This window comes from Ptychodera flava, chromosome 7, assembly GCF_041260155.1.
Source record: "Ptychodera flava strain L36383 chromosome 7, AS_Pfla_20210202, whole genome shotgun sequence".
Taxonomy (NCBI): domain Eukaryota; kingdom Metazoa; phylum Hemichordata; class Enteropneusta; family Ptychoderidae; genus Ptychodera; species Ptychodera flava.
Window position 1 is genome coordinate 28499015 of NC_091934.1, and position 23803 is coordinate 28522817.

At 38.9% G+C, this 23803-nt stretch overlaps 1 protein-coding gene across 2 annotated transcripts in view; it reads right to left on the reverse strand.

Annotated features, from left to right (window-relative positions):
• Window positions 1-291: 291 nt before the first annotated feature.
• The window catches only part of LOC139137203 (uncharacterized), a 64288-nt gene continuing 40776 nt past the window's right edge, over window positions 292-23803 (reverse strand). For both annotated transcript variants that reach the window (XM_070705188.1, XM_070705189.1), the window contains 6 exons: window positions 23390-23650; window positions 20757-21011; window positions 19336-19505; window positions 5828-5992; window positions 3732-3871; window positions 292-3055 (listed from right to left, as the gene is read on the reverse strand). In XM_070705188.1, the coding sequence (XP_070561289.1) occupies window positions 2828-3055; window positions 3732-3871; window positions 5828-5992; window positions 19336-19345 (543 nt within the window). In that variant the 5' untranslated portion in view covers window positions 19346-19505; window positions 20757-21011; window positions 23390-23650 and the 3' untranslated portion in view covers window positions 292-2827. The remainder of the gene's footprint in view (window positions 3056-3731; window positions 3872-5827; window positions 5993-19335; window positions 19506-20756; window positions 21012-23389; window positions 23651-23803) is intronic.

Below are 23803 nucleotides of genomic sequence, written 5' to 3' on the forward strand. Positions count from 1 at the left end.
CTATCTCGATTATTGCAGCATAATGATGCGATCAACACACATGTGACTTTTACTATTCCAATAAAAATCAAAATTTTTCAATGCAAGTTTAAATATTTATCTTCGCATGTTTATGCACAGAAGTCTGATGTCATCGGCAATCGGTAATGTTTCATTAGCTTTGGAGTCATGATGGTGGTACGATGACAATAAAATGAAAGTACATGTATGTGAGTGATGGAGAGGAAGTAGGCCAGCAAGAATGAATACCGAGTGTCTGGCTCTGCATAAATCACACCTATCACAAGGAACTCTTTATCATATAAGTTTTTAATTTACTTTCAAAATAGATATAATTGATGTGCCCTATTGATTTGCTGAGTTAAATTCAGCGTCATGTAATGGACATCATCTTTAAAAAACTTACAAATTTATACAAAAATATACATGATTGGCAGCATAAAATGTAAAGGTGGTAAAAATCCAGCAATGCTGCACTAATAGGAAGTTACTGTGGTAGAACTGTACAAGTTTTTGAGTAAATACTTTTTAGAAAAAAATGTAAAATTACAAATTCTAGAGATGTAACAATATAATGTACAAACATGATCCTGTTTGATCATCTGACATTGCACAATTACTATTTTACTCTCGTATAGTACGAAAAAGATAAGTTTTACACAGAATCATTAAAAGAGAAAATCTGCTATGCTAAAGCCCCTCTTTCTAGATACAACAACCGAAAGCCACACTCACACACAGACTTTGATTTGAGAAAGTTGAAAACACCTTCAAAAGGACATGATCACAAAAGAGTAACTATCTATTGGGTATAAGTACATGCTTGTTTTACAGACTTACAAAACAATGGTGCACACACTATGTGTATGGTAGAAATTTAATTTTTAAAAGTTCTGGCCACTACTAGTACCTCTGAAAATGTATAAATGAAGCAAAGCTGCTTACTACTGGGCAGTCATGTATTCACTAAAGGCTGGAATGAACAGTCGACACTTAAATTCATTCACATGGCAAAGCATAAAAAGAGTTGACTTTTTAAATATAACATTTCTTTCCCTTTCAGAGAATTCTTACCTTAGAAAAAAAATATACTAGACTTTCAAAAGATTACACCTGTTGACCATAATATGCAACAACCAATGGATTTTGTTGGTCCCACAGAATGTTTTTGATAATTCTCTACAAAGCTAATATTATTGACCAAACAGTATAAGTCTGAACAATATAAGTATTTCAGCTATTGTTCTGCACCTTGCGCAAGGACAAAATTTCATGAGCTCTTGAATGGAAGCACACTGATTGATTTACCAAAGTACTGTACACAGATAACACAGATTTTTACCCAAAGGAATTCAGTGCTTATTAATCCTTGCAATACAAATCTAACTTTAACTTCCATACTTTCAAAGAAAACTTCACGAGCCTAACCCTTTTGAGTGCCAAAGTTAGTTTTTTTGTCGCCTTTATAAAATATTTCCAAGTCCGTTTTTTTGAGATTTTTGCAAAGATTTTGACAAAAAGCTGTAGCCAAAGAAGGTGATGTCCATTTGGTACAAATTATCGACAAAACAAAACAATTCATGACAATTGGTAAAATGTTGCACTAAAATTTTGGTGAATAAATTACAGCACCAATATGGTTGCAGCTGCCCGAGATTTTACTTCAGCAATTTATTATTTATTTATTTATTTATTCGGAAATCCTGTGGAATCAATTTCCATTTACAGGTTCCTCAAAAAGTCAAAAGAAAACAATGTATGCAATGCAAAATCTGAACAGTGATTGAGTAGTTAGTATACATATCATTTGGAGAAACTCTTGCTTAAAGTCAGCATAACCTTACTCATGATAATTGATATAAAGCTGAAGTCTCCCTTAACCCTTTGAACCCGGCTCGGACATAAATGTCCTATGACGTCATAGAGTACCACGGGGTCAGGGTGCAAGGGTTAAACAAAATCAGCTAAAAATTTAATATCTCCAGTTGACAATATTTCAGTTGACACACAACTTTTTTTTGCAGGAAAACTTAACAAGATTCACTTTTCCTACAGTTTAATAATAATAATAATAATGATAAAGTACACTTGTAATGAGCTGAACCTCTGACTACAGAGCTTGAGGCTCAAAAATGACAAATTACACTATGAAGGAGGAAAAGCTGAAACACAGGCAGTGGAGACTAGGGGAATGAAAAAGCTTGAAACTAAAGTTTAACAGATATGTCTTTGGAGAACGGTGGAAGGAAAGAGCAGACTTGGAATGACAAAAGTCAGAAGGAACACGATTCAATAATGTAGGGCTGATGTAACAGAAAGACTGCTTACCAAAGAGTCTTTGTGTCATCTCTTGCAATAATGAGAAAACGAGAATCAAGGTATATTTATTAGAATGGGTAGGAACTTGCATAAAATCAATTAAGATGAACGATTTGAGATTGTACAAGGTAGTAAAAAAGATTCTTGAGAAGTGCTGCTACAGATGCTGTAGAATTCACCTGCATGCAACAATTGAAATGGGATGAAATTTCATTGACGTAACACTGACTTCACCTGCCAGATATTATGAAATTTTTCTGGGTTTTTCTGTGTTGTCATACAGAATTTCATGTACAGAACTCATGTCGCCCAGTATTTATCAGCAAGCAAAGGAATGCCCATTCTCTGAACTATCAAGATTTGACTGCATGGTCTGTAACTTGCAGAAATCATAGACTGAATTCTATCGTATTGCAGCTTCTATCATTACATTTGTCATAACTAGATGACCCAATGCTTCATGGTAGATTTACACCTCTGCTGCAAAAAAGACACTGTCAGAATGAATTCACTGTTCCAAAGATGGCAATCCTTCTAAAACTTCATCGAGCTGTTTTCCGTTCTTGCGATCTCTCAGTGCATCAGCCAAATGAGGGCGCACTTTATCCAGAACGGAGACAAACCTCTGAAAGGCCTCTGGACCTTTCTTGATTAGAGTATATATCAAGCAACGTCTCTGCTGATGCGGCGTTTTGCTTGAAAGTGTGATTTCTTCAACCTCCTCTTCATCAAATACCTACACAAATAAATGAAACACAGCAATGCTAAATTAGCAAATGAAAATTTCACATATGATACATTATGTGTAAACTTTGTTGTCAAAGAGTATGTGCACCATCAAGTCTGAACTCTTTAATGACTATGTGTACATGTTTGCAAGAGAAATACTTAAAAGTTCACTACCCTGACTGCAGAGCCAATGTCTCCTTATACCAGTTTTAAGGTATCAATTTGAATTAACCTCCTTCCTTGTGTATGGTTGCCTGTTTTGATTTATGTACATAAATTAGAAATATGTACATTAAAATATCCAAGACACTACATGTAGGTTGCAACCATCATCCTCCTATGCAAAATTTTTCAAGGCACTAAATAGCCATGGACAATATTTTTATGAGTAATCTTGGTTTTGGATTGCTACAGGTCATTGCAAGTGTGAGTATGTGACTATCCATGGACAGGTTCAGACTTTACTGCTAGGTTTATTTAAGCAGGCTTAAAAGGTTCAATGAGACAGACTGGAATGGGACAAGTTTGTTCTTGGTACGGGAAGGGGGTGTTTCGGCCAAACATGAGTTGAGCCAAAATCAGATATAGATGCATCACACTACCCCCTTGCCTACTTTGGCAGTGGACTTGAATGTGGGCTCATTTGAAGTCAAAGGGAAAACAATTTGTTTATTTTGTCTTACATCAGACATCCTATCCAGTGTTTGTTGAACTGGTAAAGCTTTCACAAACAATGGTATCAAGGAGCGTAGAACTTCTTGATCCTTATCTGTCATCCCATGGCCTTCACTCCCATCAACAACTTTGTCAGCTTCATCAGGATCTACAAAATTACACAATATTTGTTTGTTGAAAAAACAAATTAATGACAAAAAGTAACCCAAAGCTCAGAGGATATTGCACTAAACCCAAACTCAAACAAACACATTGGCAGGCCAAGAACATACCATGATTTAAACAAAATATAATATAAATGATCAATAAGTTTCTGAAAATTGCAAAAAAATTGAACCAAGTGTCCTCTGGATACAGCAGTACTAGCAGAAGAATTTGCTTTTCAGCATGTGGCCTGTATAAGAATCTTAATTGTATTCTAATAATTCTAAAACGGTGGACTGAGCTCAATTATGACACAGAAAACTATGTAAAATGGAAAGTTATCAGATCAGTGGTATCACAGGAGATGTTCTGGCCAAAAAATTTAAACCCTAACATTTGCCTATGCACCTTTCATCAACACATCAAGAAATCTGAAGAATCGTGCTTGACCCAAAGGACTTTTCAAACGTTTTCCAAAGTTCTACTGGTAAATCATTTCCATAACATACCGGTATTTGCCATGATCAGCATGGCAGTAATTGCTGCTATCATACTGCAAATGCATGTTCTTCAAGCAAATGATGTTCTGAACAATCAAAGACAATCAACAGTCAAGTAAAGAAAGAAAATAAGCCCCTAAGTTTGCATGTACAAATTTCATTACCGTTTGAACAACTAGGTACAAGTCTGGTCATCCAGACTGACTTGTAAACCATTACGAGCCTTTTCTGAGAAGTGGTTTAAGAGGAGTGCGAAGTTGACAGAGGTCACCGACAGACAATTAACCAATCTACTGAATACAGGGCTCGAAAATTCTCGCCGCCCGAAGCCCGTCACAAGTGAATTTTGAGGCCGGGCAAGTGAAAATAACATTCTCTTAGCCCGACGGACAAGTGAATTCCAATGAGGCCACTGCATGACTGTATGTACGCGCTGTCACTCTCTAGCTCTTTTGAGTGTACTGCTTCCGATACGGCCCGCCGATAAAATAGCTCTGTTCTACTTGGTTACAAAAATGGCAAAATATTGATGTCTTTGCATGCTCTTATGTTTTTTCTTCTCATGAAATCATTTCACGATGCCTCCTCAACAGAAAACTAAAATGTTGTAAGATGTTGAAACAGTTTACCCTCCTTCCCACAAAGTTGCAATGTATTGAAACACTTTACTCTCCTTTCTACAAAGTTACAAATACTGCGATCAAAGTCCCTCATGGACGGACCATGCTACAATACATCATGGACGTACAGTAAAGGCAGGTGGATTCCTCTGAAACTTTGCAGCAGATTTCTAACGTAAAGCTAACACAGAACAAGCCATGGTAAACAGTTATGATGATTCCAGTAATGATACACAATTTGAAAATATAGTGTCCACATCACTGACAGCAGAGCCAAATAGATGGATAAGCACTGTTCGCTATGATCAATAGTGATGTTTGCTAGTAATATGTACCTGTCATAAAGTACAATTATTATGTGTATTTTTGCAAAGGTTGGGGAACACTGACATAATTTTGGAACCCTTGTAAAGTTTTTTTGTTCAAAAATCTGATTGCAGAGATATGCCTAGGAGAACCCTGGTGACATTTATGCACTGCCCTTACCATAAAAATACAGCACGTTTTTCAAGTATGTAAGGTTCTGAACAATCATGGTTCAGAATTTACTGTATATACCGAAATAAAATGCTGTTCTGACTTTCTTTTATGAGATTTGACAAATCATAAAGCAGTCTGCACTTCGAATAATCACTAAACCAGTGCAATTACAAACTTATCAGATCTGATACCCGGGTATACATCACCCTGACAACCAGGAGTGGTGAGTATAAAAACGACCATACAAGAAAAGTTGACCAACTGTAAAACATAACTCCACAGAAAAGGTAATGTTTGTGGCAGGGGTAAATCACATAGGAATCACACTGAAGCTAATTTGATCATTTTGTCAAGACTTACCATTGAACACCTGGTTGTCAGGTTGTCCTCTTTGGAGATTTTCCTGTGATACTGTCCTTCCAGTTTCTGTAAATGATGTGCCACTTCCCTCATGTATTTCATCAGCATGCTCTTCTGACTTGTATGTGTGCATTTGCATACACATTTCTTGTCCGCTGTTTGTAGCTGTGAACAAACACAGACCAGTTGCTGAATACATATATATATATAGTGTTCTCACCAGGCCACGATTCTGCAACATTCTCGCCTACCTTTCTGTTTTGTCATGGAGCTAGCCGTATGGCAAACTGGCTGTATATATAGCCAGCACTTCTCACATATGACAATTAGATTTGAAGGAAAATACAAGTGAGTACAGACCGTGTCACCATGTTAGCCTGGAATAATATACATGTACTTATAACATGCACAAGCCAAGAATTCATTATTTTTTACGAAGTAAGAGAAGTTTTCCTAAACAATTCCGTGTTTAAATGTCTGACTTTTGGAATAATATCAATACATTTTGGGTAAGTTGTCAATCATTTCTAGTCGTCGGTCGCGCTTACAAATTTGTGTATGGAGGAAATGCCACATGACCTCACACAACATGTACCTTCTGCGAAGTTATACACAATTTCAAAGATAGCAAAGGCCTAGAGATTTAAGTTACATTATTTTTGGAGAACAAAAATTGACTGAATCTCAACAGTGCGAATACTAACGTTGCACCCTACCATACCCTGGTTGCAATACTTATGGAACCCATGGTATAATGCAACATGCTTTGAGCTGGTAGTTTTCGTAAATCATTCATGTAATTCTGTACGGATATACGGTACAAGCCTTACATTCTTGTGTTTTGGTAGTTTGAATTATTATTGTTGTAGTCAATGAAAACATTGATTGCGCCCATGACGCCTCCAGCCTCCTTGGACATGTGCAGCGCAAACACGTCCAGTGTGTCAGTACCACAGTCACTTATGGTTTAATTCACGACAGTCGCTGTGATATACAGAATGCATACTACACAGTGTCCATCATATATGGAATCACAAGTGACTGTGGCCAATTTTTACCATATTTATCTTGTCTCACAAAAATATTTGTTGTCCTGCTTTTTTGGCCAGCAGGACAATATGTCCCACAACGGGTATTGCTTCCAGATTGCCTTGGTTTCTACGAGGAAGGGTTACTCTCTTCGATCAATCAGCAAAACTTGTACCTTTGGCTGGTGAAACTGAAATTTCACGTCAAAATCGTGGTCTATTATTTACACACATAAAAGGCATATGTTTCCTGATCTGATTAAGATAGCTGCCATAGTACTGACTGTGAAAGGCAGGGTTTTACATGACGCGCATTTCTGCGTCCTTTACGCATAAAACCGGACGCAGGACCCCTCAAAAACTAAACCACGCGTCCCTTGGGACGCAGCAATATCTGTTGCTGGTGTACACCTTGCGAAGCTGCTGAACACGTAAAACACATCCCAGTAAACCTTACCGACCCCGTACTTTAATGGAATGCTCCATAGTGCATTGGCCTCCACTGTTTCATAACCAATGGTAACCGCGGAAACAAATTCTATTGCTGTAAAAAGTTACTTTCAAAATGTAAACTGATTCTTAATTGGTCGATTTCTTGTTTGTGTCGATTAACACATGTTTAGGCATCCTGGCGGGTCGTGTCAAACAGGCCGATCTGCGAAGGTTTTTCGGCGGCCGCAGCAACCAGCACCATGCAGGTTTGGTCGAGGCCGAAACGGCAGCTACGCCATGCGATACTGATACATCAGGTCCCCCGACCAAGTCAGCAAAATTACGAACATTCAATAGAAGTTGACTCAATAGATTTACTATAAATGGCTTCGATATTCTGAAGAGCGAAACGTCATGGAATGCCGTGTATGTTTGAGAGCGAATGTTACATGCCCGTTCATGGAGGTTTTTATAATTTTCAACATTCAACTCTCACTCGTCATCAGGACTCGAAAAGTCGTCTCACAAGCTTTAAAATCCTAAGCATGAGGACCGGCAGTTGCAGGGTAAGAGCACAGTTACGAGTGGAGTGATACGTAGCGGTAAGAGTAACGAACTCGAGGCGTACGCTGCACAATTACGTACTGTTTACCTGATCGCTAAACGTGACCTTCCATGCGATGTATTCACTGACATCATTCATCTGCAGAATCTGAACGGCTTAGACATTGAATATTACAAACGTCCTCAGATAGTTATGGAGTTTGAAGAGTGTATTCAAAGTGCGATCGAGAAGTCCCTGATTGATAGCATACATGCAAGTGACGTCATCGGTATAATGTTGGATGAGACTTGTGTTGTGACATTTCATTCATAAGAAACTTGCAATATATGTTCAATATATTCAGAATGGCGAGGCGAATTTTTCTTTCCTCTGTAACCAGCAAATTACAGATGCCACTGTTGAAGAGATTGAAAACGCCTTGATTGAATTTTTGACTAGGAAAGAAATCTGTGACGCAGCCGTGGACAAAATATATGGACTAGGAACAGACGGGGCGGCCGTAATGACCGGCCGTTTGAACGGGTTGGGTGCAAAATTAAAAGCCAGAAATCCCAACCTTGTTCAAGTGCATTGTGTTGCACATTGATTGAATCTTGCTGCTTCCCAAGCAGGCAGAGATATTGAATATTGCAAAGAATATCATAATATAATCCATTCATTGTATAAATACTTCATTGACTCTAGTGTGAGATATGACAAACTTAGGGAAATTCAAACTCTGTTGAATGGGAAAACAAAACAAATTACTGAGGCTACATCTGTTCGCTGGCTGTCGGTCGAATAAGCTGTCAAGATGGTTTTCATCAGTTTTGAGCCAATTGCCTTGGCACTTGCAAGTGACAAAAAAGGGGAAAGGCTGATGAGCTGTTGAAATTTATCTCTAATTCATTGTGTCTGCTATTCACTGCCTTATTGATTGATGTTCTTACTGTCATTGGAATTTTGAGCCTTACATTTCAGAAAGATTCTGTCACCTCTTATATCAAAAAAAGTGTTCAGTCTACTAGGGACACATTGAATAGAATGACTAATGATTCACACACTGTCAGAGACGTCTTTAATGATTTGGGTGATGTTCCTGGCAATAGTCAGAAAAACACATACAAAAACATTCAAAATACTGACAATCAGCCACTCAGACAGAGGTTCTGTGATGCAAGAGAAAATTATATCAACAAACTGCTGCAGAATTTAGATAGCAGATTTCCAGATGATGAGATGAATATTCTGGAGTGTTTTGATGTGATTCTCAACCCACACAGATATCCTGAAAATGTGGCCAACCTACCTGACTATGGGTCAACCACTTGATCAACTGTTGATTCATTATAACAATACACTGGGGGGGGGGGGGGGGGGGGTGGGGGGGATTGATGCTGATAGAGCTAGGGCACACTTCCTTGTTTACAAACACTTCACAAGATCTCATAGGGAGGCACTGAATTTTGATATGTATATCAAGCTGTTGCTAACTGATTTTACAGAGGAGTATCCTGATTTTGCCATCCTAGCTAAAATTGCTCTTGTCATACCAGTGTCCTCTGCCCATGTGAAAGGGGCTTTTCAGTACAAAATGCCATCAAACAGAGGGCACGAAATAGACTCAATCCTCAAAGGCTTAATAGACTAATGTTCATCAAACTGGTTGGCCCCATGATCATAGATGATTTTGACTTCATGAACACTGCTACTGTAGGTTATTTGCTGAAGGAGCTGCTGGCAGAGTGTGAACTCAAACCTACTGGACTTGCTAGGTGTATGCCATTTCAGAGTATGAAATTACTTACCTTCTTGTCAATTTGACAAATTTGAATATTTGTTCAAATTTCACGTTGTGAACTTGTCATTAAAGTTATGAGATAATATCATGAATAATGTTCTTTGAATTGATCAATGAGGGCCCTCAGTATGAACTAGAATTTTCATGTAGGAATTATTTTAAGAAATATGCAACTATTTGCTGTGTGTTTTAATACTAATTGAACACAGTGAAGACCATGGCATTGATAAACTATAAAACATTTTTGTGAAATAAATTGGAACCCCCATATTTTGATGTAGGACTCCCATTTTCTAACACCAGGAGTCCCAGGGACTCTCAAAAGTTAAAAGTGATGTAAACCCTGTATATATATATATATATATAATATATATATATATATATATATATATATATATATATAATATATATATATATAATATATATATATATATATATATGCAGAGTTCGCGTTTACGCAAAAATCGTGCGTATTTACGCATTGAAATGGACTCTCCTCTACGCATTTTTTTCATCGTTATACGTTTTCTATACGCAAAGGATAACACCGAAAGCACTCCCCACGACTGAGCTTAGGCGACAACCAGACGAAATTTGTTGCAACACATTTCTGTCAATCACTCATTTTGTGTGGAAAGTTTCGAATTCTCTGGGCGTTGTCTGAAAAATTGGCATCGTAGTCCACACGTTTAATCACGTTAGGCACGTTATCATGTCAGCTGTGCCTATGAATTACGTTGCTAATTTTCAGGCGAGCGATAGTTTCTGAAAGTGAGTGATTGACAGAAATGTTGCGACAAATTATATAAATGCCAACCGTGGCACGTTCACGCAGGTTCAGCCAGTCTCGCTGTTCCCAAATTCATATCAAGCATACATGCAGCATGGCGTCGAAGCAGACAAATCTGTTTTAATTTCTTTGAACTTTGCCCTACGAGTCCGTGAAAAAATGATTTATTGATAGAGCTCGTCGGAATCCCGATAAATTTTGAACACTGCAGAAGTGTCTGGATGGTAACTGGTCGTTCAGGCACCAAGTCGTTTCGGCCCAAGTCGTTTCGGCCTCTCAATTTCCGGCCCCAAGTCACTTCGGCACCGCAACCCAAGACATTCGGCATCTGTGTTTCGATTTTTTTTTCAAACTATATCAGTAATTGACTGATCCGTCATATTCGTAAGCGTGACCTTTGCGTTCTGACCAGTACTTTATGTGCATTTTGTCAAAAAAGACGATTTAGAACTAAAAATGCTGAACTTCTGTGACAGTTTCACGGCTTTCTTCCTCTTTTTCATGCCTAATCGTAATCGTGACTCTCATTTTCGGTTCACATTATCATGTTTATGCCATACAATTAAATGAAAGGAGGTCAGAAATTACGTTTCGTTGCTTACTCCCCTGTAGCGCGTCATACTTTCTCGATATACAGTAATCGCGGTCCCTCTATCACAATGATATTACCGGTATGTACATGCAGGTGAGGTTGTTTTGTGTGACGCCTGGAAAGACCAAAGTTCTACAAGACGCATATATGGTTTGGTTTTTCCTTTCGATGTACGGAATGATTGAACTGAGAAGCACAAAAATCGCGATTGAGGTTCTGCTTCGTAAACCTGTCCTCGTAAATTTCAATGATTTCACAAGCCGAACGTCTCTATCAGCATTTTTTCTAGCCAACTATCACTATTAGTGGCACAAATAAAATGATTAATGTGAGTGGAGTAAACTGACCATGTTCGTAAGTAATAACTTGAATTTTCTCCACAGACATGAAAACAAAATATTCGTTTTGGGCGACAGCGCTCGACTTGTTTTCTTGCCGATCATGCCGAAATCTCAATGAAGTTTTGATACGTTCCTCGGATATTCCGTACGAAAAATATTAAATGGACAACATGGTAGTCGATGTAGAGAAAGTCATGATCATCATACTGCCAACGCAATCATACAAACTACGGTGACGCCGCGTAATTTTTCATCGCCACCGGTGCTTCACGATAAAGTCCAACATTAAAATTTGTTTCCCGGGTCATTACGACCATCTGAAAAAAAACTACAAAAAAATACGGCTTCTGCTTATATTTTACATATGAGCTAATACCCGATAAGGTCCATTTGTCAAATTGTTCCCATGCACTCCGAACGAAATCGGGGCCAAAAATCTTGAAAAAATATCACGTCTTTTTTGTGATAATGTCAGACAATACCATGCCAAAAAAGTCCGATATTCAAAAACTGTTCCAACCCAAACTTTTTAGTGACGAAAACTAAAACACTGTGCCAGTTTCTGATAGTATTTTCCGTTCGAGTCGACACCTGACGAACCGAATTTCAAATGTTTCCCGCCCCCAACTATTTGCTGCAGAAAAATATGTCTTTTTCATGTCGTGTTTTACGTTGATCAAATCAAACTCTGTAAAATACGCGCGGTGCGGTGTGTTCTAAATCGTACTCCTACTCTGAACGTTATTAGTATATCACAGTGAAGTCTATTACGTCACCACAGGTCTTCAGTGTCGTTTTATTTTGTAACAGACAGTCGTTCGGGCGACGACATTCCCTCCACATCGAATAATACATTGAGGTACCAGAAGAACGACATTGTGAACAAAAGCTTGGGGCCGAAACGGGAAGAGTTGCCCGGGAAACACGTCAAATTTTGCTACACTGTCGTCCAGAGGACCTTGAAGACTTGAAGTGGGTTGCAATTGCCACCCAGAGCAGACATTGTCCTCGGCCTATTCAATAGCGTCTACGCACTAATCAGCATGATCAGGCGATGGGTCACAAAGGTCATCGAAGTATGCAACAATTTACAGTAAAGATTCGCGTCGGCATGATTGTTTAAATAATTGCGATCACATTGCTGGTGTATACTATCAAGTTCGGAAACACTTTTAAAGGAATAAATATTTTTTTTTACAAAAATAATTCCGTAATTTTTTGAAGAAATCATAAATCCACGAACTTAACGTTTCGAATCTGCAAGTGGGTTATTGTTTAGATGAACTCAACCACGCTGAAACATGGGTACTCTTACCATTGGCGGCATTTTCCCCACTGCCAACTTCAGTCATAACTTCAGTGCAATGGGTAGTCGTAACGAAAGAACGATGTCGCTTCTCGCATCAACGTGTCAAAGAACGCGACATTTTAGTGTTGAAGTAATGCAGACGTATCACTACTTGTAGAAACACTAACGTACTGGATGTTTTTTGATAATGCATGCTGGTATCAGCCTTGATCCACGGATACATCAGCACCAAAAAATTCTCTAACTTTCCGAGGTTCGTGCTACAGTCGGTACAATTTAAAAATACTTGCGATTAAATCGTTGTTTGACGCAGTTTTAAATGTCGACAATGCATTTGACTATTCAAAAACTAAAAAAAATAAAGTCAATGTGCCACATAACAAGTTGGCCTTTTAAGGGCCACCAAATTTGAAGAAGGAATTACGAGTAAAAGTTTGGAATAAATGAGACTCACACAAGGATTTCAAAGATAATGTTTTTATTTCCACCCCCTAAAAATTAAAAAATCTGAACCGGCGATTGTCTGAATATTACACCTGATTAAAACTGCAATAAAAAGTTTTGGTCGGGGCGCTAACGCGGAGATGCATGTATGACACCAATTTTCACCATTCGGAGAACTTCTGGAAATGTATTGTTTATGACACATTCTCCACGGGTTATGCGATTTATTGAAGAACATGTTCGTCGTCGTTGAGTTTGCAGAATTGAATTACGTTGACAGTATATAGCCTTGATATGTATGGGAAAATGTATGGTGCGTTTTTACTCAGACAATGACAACTTTTGAGGTATTTTTTGCTATTTCCATCATTTTATATGACTCGAATCTTTGGTTCAAAGTGAAAGTTCGGCATGTAAAATGTTTTATTGAACGAGACCGCATCGGTCAACAGTCAATGGTCTATATGTCGCATGGTCGCTATGGAAACCAGCAGTTTCCAAGAATAGCAGGCGAATTCCTCGAAGCATTATGCTCCCATGGGACTTTAGCGGACCACGGTCCCACAGAGGGCTTTCAATTCGACAAAATGGAATTATTCACGTTTTTTGTCTGTCACTTCTGAACGTCAAATACATATTGACCACGAAATTACTTCAGTCAAGTCACTTCAATTTGTAAATTTTGGTACATTTACATTTCAATGTATGTTTGACTCGTCACGAAACAAAGGTCGCAGTTCTGGTCCAAGGACGTTCACGCAGGGTGCACTATCGACTCAAGTCTACCCCAAAAATTTTGAACGTTTTTTAAAGCCGATAGACGCAAGTTGCTGTGAAGACCAGCAGCCCAAAACTGACAGAAAGAGTCTCAGATTTAATAGTATGTATCGCATCGATATAACTTTAAAAAAAAAATGTTATGCTTTTAACTTTCTACACTAAACTGGAGGGACGGTACATCGCAATACAATACAGGACCTGTATAAATGTTTAGAACTTCTGTCGTCATATTTCCCGGTCGGATAAAGCCGCCTGCTTTAATTCACCGAAGCCTAGAATTGTATTTTACACGATGACTACATTCGGGCTTAGCGGTAGCCATATTTGCTTGGAAATGCCCAATCGGACAGGGCATGCAGTTTGCAGTCTGGATACTTTCGCGACTTATAGGTCATTTTGGAACTGGGTTTTCTCGTTTCACATTCTGGCATCTCAGTGCCTGGTTTAGTCGTAGAGTGTACTACTGACCCTCTTTCAACACAGTGCATGCGTGATGGCTCAGATATTTTTGAAAAGGGACACGCACCGCACACTGCGGATGTATTTTTGTACGTGACATCCATGGACCACGGTCCCTCTACAAAACTCGGACTTGGCATCTCAGCAAAATGGTTCGCCGATTCGGCTACCTTCGAAACTTCAGTTCGATTTTTTTTGCGACAAACACGGCAGAATTAGCACGAAAAATCAGTAAGCCAATGAAAACACTTGCTTTTCCTACGCCATCACCGCTGACTTTACTTCAGTATGATAGTGACTCTATATTGCTAACTGCAGTGTCTACTATAGACAGTCGGATCCAGAGCAAAGTCGTTCGTGTAATCGTAAAAAGTTCAGGACAAAAATACAAGCTGTAGATTTCAAAACAAATTTTATTTCGATGCTGGTTGTTATTTCCTGGGCGCTCTCGTTTCCTTACCTGTGTAAAAAGGATGCGTTGTTTCAAATACAACAAATTGACCGGGCAACAATTCAAAACTTGTTATTCTTCACCCTCCCTAATATAAAATGGTTTACAATCTGGTTCTTCTATGTATCAGGTTTCGCAATCATGCTTTAGTTCATGTACGATGTCTACTATACGGCAAATGACGAATTCATTCAGAAAATTCCCCTGGCATATGTGGTCTGTGCCTGTGATATTACTAATACGTATCATGAACTTTATTTATTGTAAATGGCCACAATAATGTTCACTTGTTGCAATTTTTCACAAAGCACGTCCAACCACGGTCTACACGTCCGTGTTCCAACCTTAGACCACGATCCGTGAGAGGTCTAGTGTCGAGGTCCAGCAGAGTTTGAGGTAGATTTCTTCAGAGCTGTACGCATACTGTACGCATGTGATAATATCTTACTGTGACCTGTCTACGACTAAGATTTTTTTTATGGATTTTAGAGTTGCCTTAGGCAGACAAAGAGAGTTTGGAGCTGGTTTTAGGACTCAAGATTATTCAGTTACTCCCAGCTGCCGCTATTTCAGTTAGGCAAGTGTAGCAATGTTGTCACCGACAACTACCTCTGGGCACACATTTTTTGAGTTCAATACCCGCATCGTGCGGGCACATTTTGTCCAGTGCGGGCACAGTGCCCGTAAAGTGCTCGCACAGTGCTCGTAAAATGCTGGCACTTCACACCCAATTGTGCTGGCATAATGCGCTTAGAGTGCTGGCATTGTGCTCGCAAAATGCGAGCACAATGACAGGTTCTGCGTGGACTGTACTGTATCTATCTATCTATCTATCTAAATATCTATCTAAATATCTATCTATTTATCTATCTATCTATATATATATATATATATAATATATATATATATATATATATATATATATATATATATATATATATATATATATATATACAGTGAAACCTGGCAAAACCGACCTCTGAATAAACCGACTTCCTGTCAACTCCGACCGACTAAATTATCCCCGAAAATCACTCATAGGCATCTGTTGTAAAATCCCCTTGACAAACCGACCACTGTTTACTTCGAACACCGACCGCGTCGGTCGGTCCGACCCCTAAAATTAAACTTGGATAGATCGACCAATCACTTCGAAGCATTTTATTTCTCGTCGCTTACTGATGTCACAGACTTTTCCCCGTCTCTTCTAATCAAGCACTGCCGCCACAAAGGATTTTTACCGCCTCCTTTAATCAAACACTGCCGCCACTAAGCGTTATTTGGGTTTTCACGCCTTCTGGGTATGATCATAGCAACGGTTTGTCAACACTTTGTCAGCCCTTCTCTGACAAGCCACCCCTTGGCGTAGTGTGAATCTGTGTAAACAAAGCACCGAACTCCAGGACATGTTGTGTTGATGAGGGCGGCGACTTATAGATCTTCAGTGCGACAATGCTTTTCGGTGAAGTTTGAGTTTGATTGACAGTAAAACAATTGAGTTTCAACGATAAAAATGAGCAAATTTCAAGTTCACAGTCATTCTGCATTCGACAGCGATCACTGCAACACCAACGAAAACCATCTCAGTACGTCTACACTACGTTAGTTTACCATGAGTCAGCCACCTTCTAAGCGTCGCAGAACGGAACTCATCTCGCTGATAAGGTTAAACTTATCAAAGATGCCGAGTCTACTCGTCTTACACGTCAGCAACTTGGTCAAAAGTATGGCATCGGTAAAACTACGGCAACTGACATCATCAGAAAGAAGGCCGAATACTTGCGTCAGTACGAAGAAAATGCCAATGGTTCTCGACAACGATTTAAAACAACATCGAAGTTCGAAGAAATCAACGACTTAACATGGACATGGTTTCAACAGGCAAGAGCTAAAAACATTCCCATATCCGGTCCTATGCTGCAGGAAAAGGCTCTTTCGTTTGCAGCTAGTCTTGGAGTCGAAGATTTCAAAGCTTCAAATGGATGGCTTGAAAGCTGGAAGAGTCGTCATGCAGTGAAAGCTTTCAAGGTCAGCGGAGAAAGTGCCGATGTCGATTTGAGCGTAGTGGAAGATTTCAAGAATCGCGTTGAAGAAATGTGTGCAGGCTACAGTCCAGAAAATATTTTCAACGCCGACGAAACTGGAGTGTTTTACAGAGCATTACCAGACAGAACTTTAGCAACAAAGGCAGACGAGTGTAAAGGCGGCAAAGTTTCAAAAGAGAGACTGACAGTGCTGTTCACCTGTAGCATGACTGGCGAGAAATTGAAACCGTTTGTTGTCGGAAAATCTGCAAAGCCCCGGTGTTTTAAGAACGTTGACATGAACACTATCCCTGTGTACTGGAACGCCAATAAGAAAGCCTGGATGACAAGTGACCTGTTCAATCTGTACATCCGAGAACTGAACACTCAAATGCGCCGACAACGTCGCAAAATCCTGCTCTTCCTTGACAACGCGACCTGTCACCCCCACATCAACCTTTCTAACGTCACTCTGAAGTTCTTTCCGGCCAATACCACATCCGTACTTCAACCACTGGACCAGGGAGCAATTCGTGCCTTCAAAGCTCGCTACAGAAAACGACTTCTTCGTTCAGTGTTGGCAAAGATCGACGATGCATCGAATGCAAGTGAAGTCGCCAAGTCCGTTAATGTACTCGACGCGGTGTATTGGATCAGCGGTGCTTGGAGGGAGACCAAAGAAGAAACGATTAGAAAGTGTTTTCGCAAAGGTGGCTTCAGGGTCGATACTGATGAATCCGATGTCAGCGAAGAAACAGAAGATGAAAGCGAACTCAGAACACTCATCCAGGAAGTAAACCAAGGTTGCAGTGACTGTACAGTCGACCAGTACCTGAATTTCGACGACGCATTGCCTACCGAAGCAACCTACGATGGGGAATGGGAGGATCAGATCGTGCAGGATTTTCTCGCCAACAAAGACAGCGAAAGCAGGGAACCAGAAGAAAAGGAAGCAGAAGAGAATGACGACTCCGAAAACATCGACCCGAATGACGGCTCAGAGTTATCCTACGGGGAAGTCTTGACTATGCTGCAGAAGTTACAGAGTTTCGCACTGAACAGAGATGATCGTTACCTCACCGAAGTCCAGAACTTGAAATCGATCACCGAACGCCATATTGTGCAGAAGCGATGCTCTTTGAAGCAATCATCACTGGACAGTTTTTTTCTGAAGAAGCCATAGGAGACAGGAGACAGTGTTTCGATAGTTTAGATAGGAGACAGTGTTTAGATTTCGCCACACTTGAAAATCGACAGAATGAAATCACGGAACTTTCACTGCATATACGGTTACGTTTTCAAAATGGCCGCCAAGCTTCACCGCCGCGTACGTCGAGTCACACACGATGTCTGATCATCCATCTTTCAATAATTGCATGTATGAACAATAGACTGAGAGACCGTATTCATTTCCTTCTGTGAACAACATTTAATATACGGTGATACGATAATTTTTTGAAAGTTTTGATCGCTATTTCAGCCTTTTCTGACTGTGGTTGTGCACATCATGTACAGTACAAAGCATTTCCATTTTACTATGTGCGTGGCGAGGTCCGACTTTACCACCTTACTTTTTATTTATTCTGTCCAACAAAATGTCACACAAAAGAAATAAAGTTTCGTTTTTTACAAAATAATTTTTTATTTGTACAGTAATAAAAACCGTATGTCTGAAATGTGTGTCGTATGATCATGATGTGTGTGTGTGTGTGTGTGCCTGTGTGTGCATGTTACACTGTATTAGACTGTAAGCCAATGGGTTGATTTTAGGGCAGCCACGCCCACACTGAATAAACCGACCCTCTGTTAAAACCGACCAAAATTTGCGGTCCGATGTGAAGTCGGTTTTGCCAGGTTTCACTGTATATATATATATATATATATATATATATATATATATATATATATATATATATATATATATATATATATATATTATGCGAGCACAATGACAGGTTCTGTGTGGACTGTACTGTATATATATACATATATATATATATATATATATATATATATATATATATATATATATATATATATATATATATATATATACACACACACACACACACCAACACCAACACACACGTTTTTTGAAATAGGTCTCTCCAAACAAAAACACCAGCATGATCACCTGTTTAGTTTCTCACTGTCACATTTAAATTTGTAGTTATCAGGTTATAATGGAGAAAAAATTTGTGCCTACCCGCCACGAAGAAAAGGTCATTTTTGACTGCCAAAAGTTCTGATCTGTGATTGGATTGGATTTGAAGAGTTTAAGTTGATTGGATTGGATTGGAAGAGTTTAAGAGCTAAACATGGCATGACTGCAGCTAAAGAGGCATCACCTATGAATGACGTGCATTAACTGTACATGTCACAGAGCTTTCCAAATATGGAGTATGAAAAACAGGAGACCTAATTTTCTAGCATCTTAAAGTTGTGTTAGTCTCCTTGATTGTCAAGAGGAGTCAATTAAGAGTGCATGTATGCTACAGAAGTCTCAGACTTACCGCTCAACATCTGGTCGTGACTCTCTGACAGATTAGATCCAGAAGGCTCTCTTTGGAGATATTCCTGTGATGTAGCCCTCTGTGTTCCCGGTGTACCTGTAAATCTTCCACTGTCACTGTCTGGCTCTTTTCTTTCTTTTTGGTCTTCGTTTCATCTCCGTTCTCTTCCACTGTTAGAACACATATACAAAAGTTGCAGATTTAAGGTACCGGGTAAAATATGCTTCAGGGACAGACACGAGGTCTCTCGATTTTTGGCAATACCATGCTGGTCTAGCACTTGTTTTAAAGCTTTCGATGTGACAAAAACTTCCATCATCTTAGTGTTTTGGGCCAGAGTTAACACACAGGGAGGGCAGCAATTTTGGATTTCAAGTATCAGTAGTTTAGGTAATTTGTGTCTCTGTTACCAGATTTTGCACAGTGACCCCTGATTTTTATTTGTTGATTTGATACAAGATGGTTGAAAAATTCATTGGGGAAGTTTCAGCAAAAGTTTACATCAGCTGTCGTTTGAATTTGGAGTTTCATTGTTTATGTTCTCCTATCATGCTGATTTTGTGAAAATAAAAAGCTCTGCAGCAAGCTTTTACCTCTAACAAAAGTGATTTTTTTTTTGATTCAGGCATATGATTGACTCAAAAATTGCCAGTCTCAGTCAACCCATGGAGGTAGCTCACAGAATACGCTACCCGGAGACAACCTGGATACTTTGTACTCTGAATTTTTTACAATTCTTTCTTGATCTACCACTTGTGGGGGCTTATTTAAAGCTTTTTCAAAAAACACGATTGGAACTAATTTGGGATAATTGGATGCTGAAGTAATGTCTTTAAAATCTGCAAATGTAAACTTATCTTCTTTTCTTTGTACATTACACACTTGTTTTTATGAGTAATTTGTAATATTGAGACATTCAGCTATAGGGCACCTAACATTTTTGAGAAATTTGAAAAATATGAAGATCCAATTATCCCAAATTAGTTCCAATCGTGTTAAAAATAGCAAACTTTATTTCCCCAATTGAGTTATCAGAGGAATGGTGGCCACTTTGAATTTCAAATATTGGTAAATGTTTCGTTATGTTTTTCTCTAGTACCAAAGTTTGCAGGATGACCCCTGATTTTTATTATTGTTGTAGTGAGAGAAAGGTTGACAGTTTCACTGAGAGCCTGAGCAAAACTTTTTACTCTTTCACCTTTGAGGCGTATTCTACCTAAAACACACTCTAATATATTTGCATCCTGACATGTGCTGTGATGAGGTAAAACTCAACAAAGCACATGTTGCAGTACCTGTAAGCTACTGGAGCAAAGATTTCCTCTTGCAGTTCTAAGCCACGTCATCCCTTTGAATTAGAGTACAACACTTGGCTGCTTTTCGCACAAAATGTGACCTTTACAAAAAACTGCATCACTTACCATTTTCTCTGTCCTGACCAAAGCAGCAGTACTTTCTCTTACAGCAAAAACACACTATAAATAGAATTCCAATGATGAATGCAGCTAGAATGATGAGACAAAGGCTAATGCTGAGTGCTGAAATGATGTGATCATGTGATACGTAGGAAGCTGAAGCTGTAGGAGACGATGGCACTTTGGTTTGTGTACTTCCTGAAGTTAGAGTGGACCCTGAGTTTGCCAGTGTAAATGATGGTGCTAGTGTTGCTTCACTTCCTGAAAAGAAAATACAGCACAAAAGTAGCGTCAATGCAATGACACTGGGCTTCCATTTTTTTATCACAATCTGCTGATATTAAGCTCGAATGCATCTCGGGGACAGATATTCAGGCTCTCAAACCTTTACACTTCTTTTCTGATCTAACACTTGTCGGGGGAGGGGGTTCATCTTAAAGCTCGTGGGTGTAAAAAAACTTCACCATCCTAGTTTTTCGAAAATTAAAAATCTTTATTTTTTACCCATAGAGTTGGAACTTGGATAGTGGCCATTTTGAATTTCAAATATCAGTAATTGCAGAGAGTAAATCTTGGGTAATTTATTTCTCTAGTGCCACAGTTACACAGTGATCCCCAGATTTTATTTTTGATTTTGTAAGCAAATGGTTTATGTCTTTCACTATCGAGGCACATACTCCCATAATATGAACTGTATCTATATCAAATAAACTCTGTATAACTATAACTTACTATAATACTGATTATAGTCAATCTTCATATATGGATAAGTAATAATTCAGAAAAATACATATTGAAACATCAGTGTTTTTGCTAAGGTTGGGGAACATTGGATTTGGGGAAACCCCGGTAACATTTGTACCACCTCCCAATATAAGGACACTGATCCACCAAGGGGAGCCCGGTAAAACGACTGGGGAACTCCAGTAAATTTTACCTAGTTACCACCCTTACCAAAAGCACTGGACATATTCAGCAACATCAAGAAATTTTTTGATCAAGATTCGGAAAGATATTCACAGGAAATATAATGTTGATAATCTTGTTTCTATCTACACAACAAGTGACTTTCTTGGTCTCTCACTAGTAAATTTAACATGCACAACAAAACAATGATACTTGTGCTGATTGATATATGTAGATTCCATACACAGATGGCGCGTTCATTTTAGCCAGACACCAAAGAACTTTCAGTTCTCAGAAGAACAATTCACGGTTCTAAAAATATTGATATAACTCATATGTAACAGCACTTGTAAAATTTGCCAAGTATGGAGACTGAATTCCCACAAAAATGGAACAATTTGTTTCAATAAACCAGCATCGTTGCAGCTTCCCCTCCATGCCTAGATTCATATCAGTTGAGTATACAGCATGTGTGGCCTGAAAGAGGTTTTTTGTGTTGAAAGCATAGGTCCCCTCAGAAATAGCACCCAAAATGCATAGGAGATGGATTTTGACGCAAATATACCATGTAATAGCAGATATGAATTTAAACATGGCTTTGAAGCTATTGCTGTCGATTTTAATATTGGATAAATTGTGCCTTTTTGTGAGGGAAATCAGTCTTCCACCCTGGTAATATGCGCATATGGCAGCCATTTTGTTTTCCAACTTCCAATCTTTCTAATGCTTACATAGGGCCTTTGCCATGTATCGAACAACAACTGCACTCTGATGTAGATGACACATACCAAGTGCTGCTTATGTTATACAATAAATGTTCCATCCACAAGTATACAATTGGCAATGTTATGGTTTGCTACAAAAATTTTTATCCCGAGTACAACATATTATTATACACCTGCGTCTGTAACTTATGGAGTGTCCTTGTACAGTAAGTTTCGGTATCAGAGGACGTGGAGTCCAATAACTTTGATGCGGAGGTACAGTAACTTTTGGTGTTATTGGACGCTATTTGACCTTTGACATCAAACACCTTTACGAGGGGGGGAAGGAGAGATGATTTTAAATTTTGAACAAAAATATACTTCTAAACATTCAGTCCTTCACTAAGTTAATAGTGGTCAATCCAAAACCTGTGAATTTGAGTGAAATTTTGCTGCTGACCTACAATTTCTACCAAGTGCTCTGTGCTGCGTGCGTTGCAATTTTGTTCTGTGCATGTAGCAGACACGCTGAATGCATTTCCAGTCTGCTCGTGATCGCTCAGTGCAGTGCATGACGAACATCCCAAAACCGCTTTAACTCTGACCTTTTCCTTGTAAAATTGGACTAAAAAGGTGTATAATAATAAGGTAATTCACAAAATACTGGGATTTATGTCCTCGTACATCGTACGCTCTGGTACACGTCTCTGACAATATCTTTGCTGCACGATGTACTTGGACATAAATCCTGGCATTTTATGAATAACCTTATACTATCAAATCTTCATTTTCTTGGAGTAGCTCATGTAATTGCTGCCATGGCAGTACATAGAACAATGACAGTTGAGTTACAATGTTAATTGCATGCTGTATACATATCTGTATATCACACATACTAAATGCTGCAGCTTTGTTTCACTGAATAACCTGTTATACTCCTTCCTGAAACTTATTCTCTCCCATGGAGTCAAACTTTTTCTGAGTCTCATGTTTGTGAAGGAAAATACTGCATATCAGCAACTTAATTACCCTGAGTAGAGTATTCACAGGAGATTCAATACAGAGTTCACCAGACGCTGTGTATTGAAATCTAGGGTCGCAGGCACATATGTTGTCACTCGTTCCATCGGGTCTTGCATACACACTGATGTGTTCATGTGATTTGTTTGCACAGGTTGATGGGCAAACACCGAGTAGCACCATTCCACTCACGTGTGAAGTAGCCCTCCGAACACGGTACACAAATACCGTCATCTGGTGTGTGTGTGCAGTGCTTGTAAACTTTATACCCTGAAGGGGCAAGAAATAAATCAAAAAAGAACACAAATTATTAAATAAGATGAAAATATTAGAACTGTCCGCATTGTACTGATTTGAAATTATGGCTGAAGTTGTGCAAATTTTATACATTTATGTAAATTATACCCTTGGGAAAACACTTCA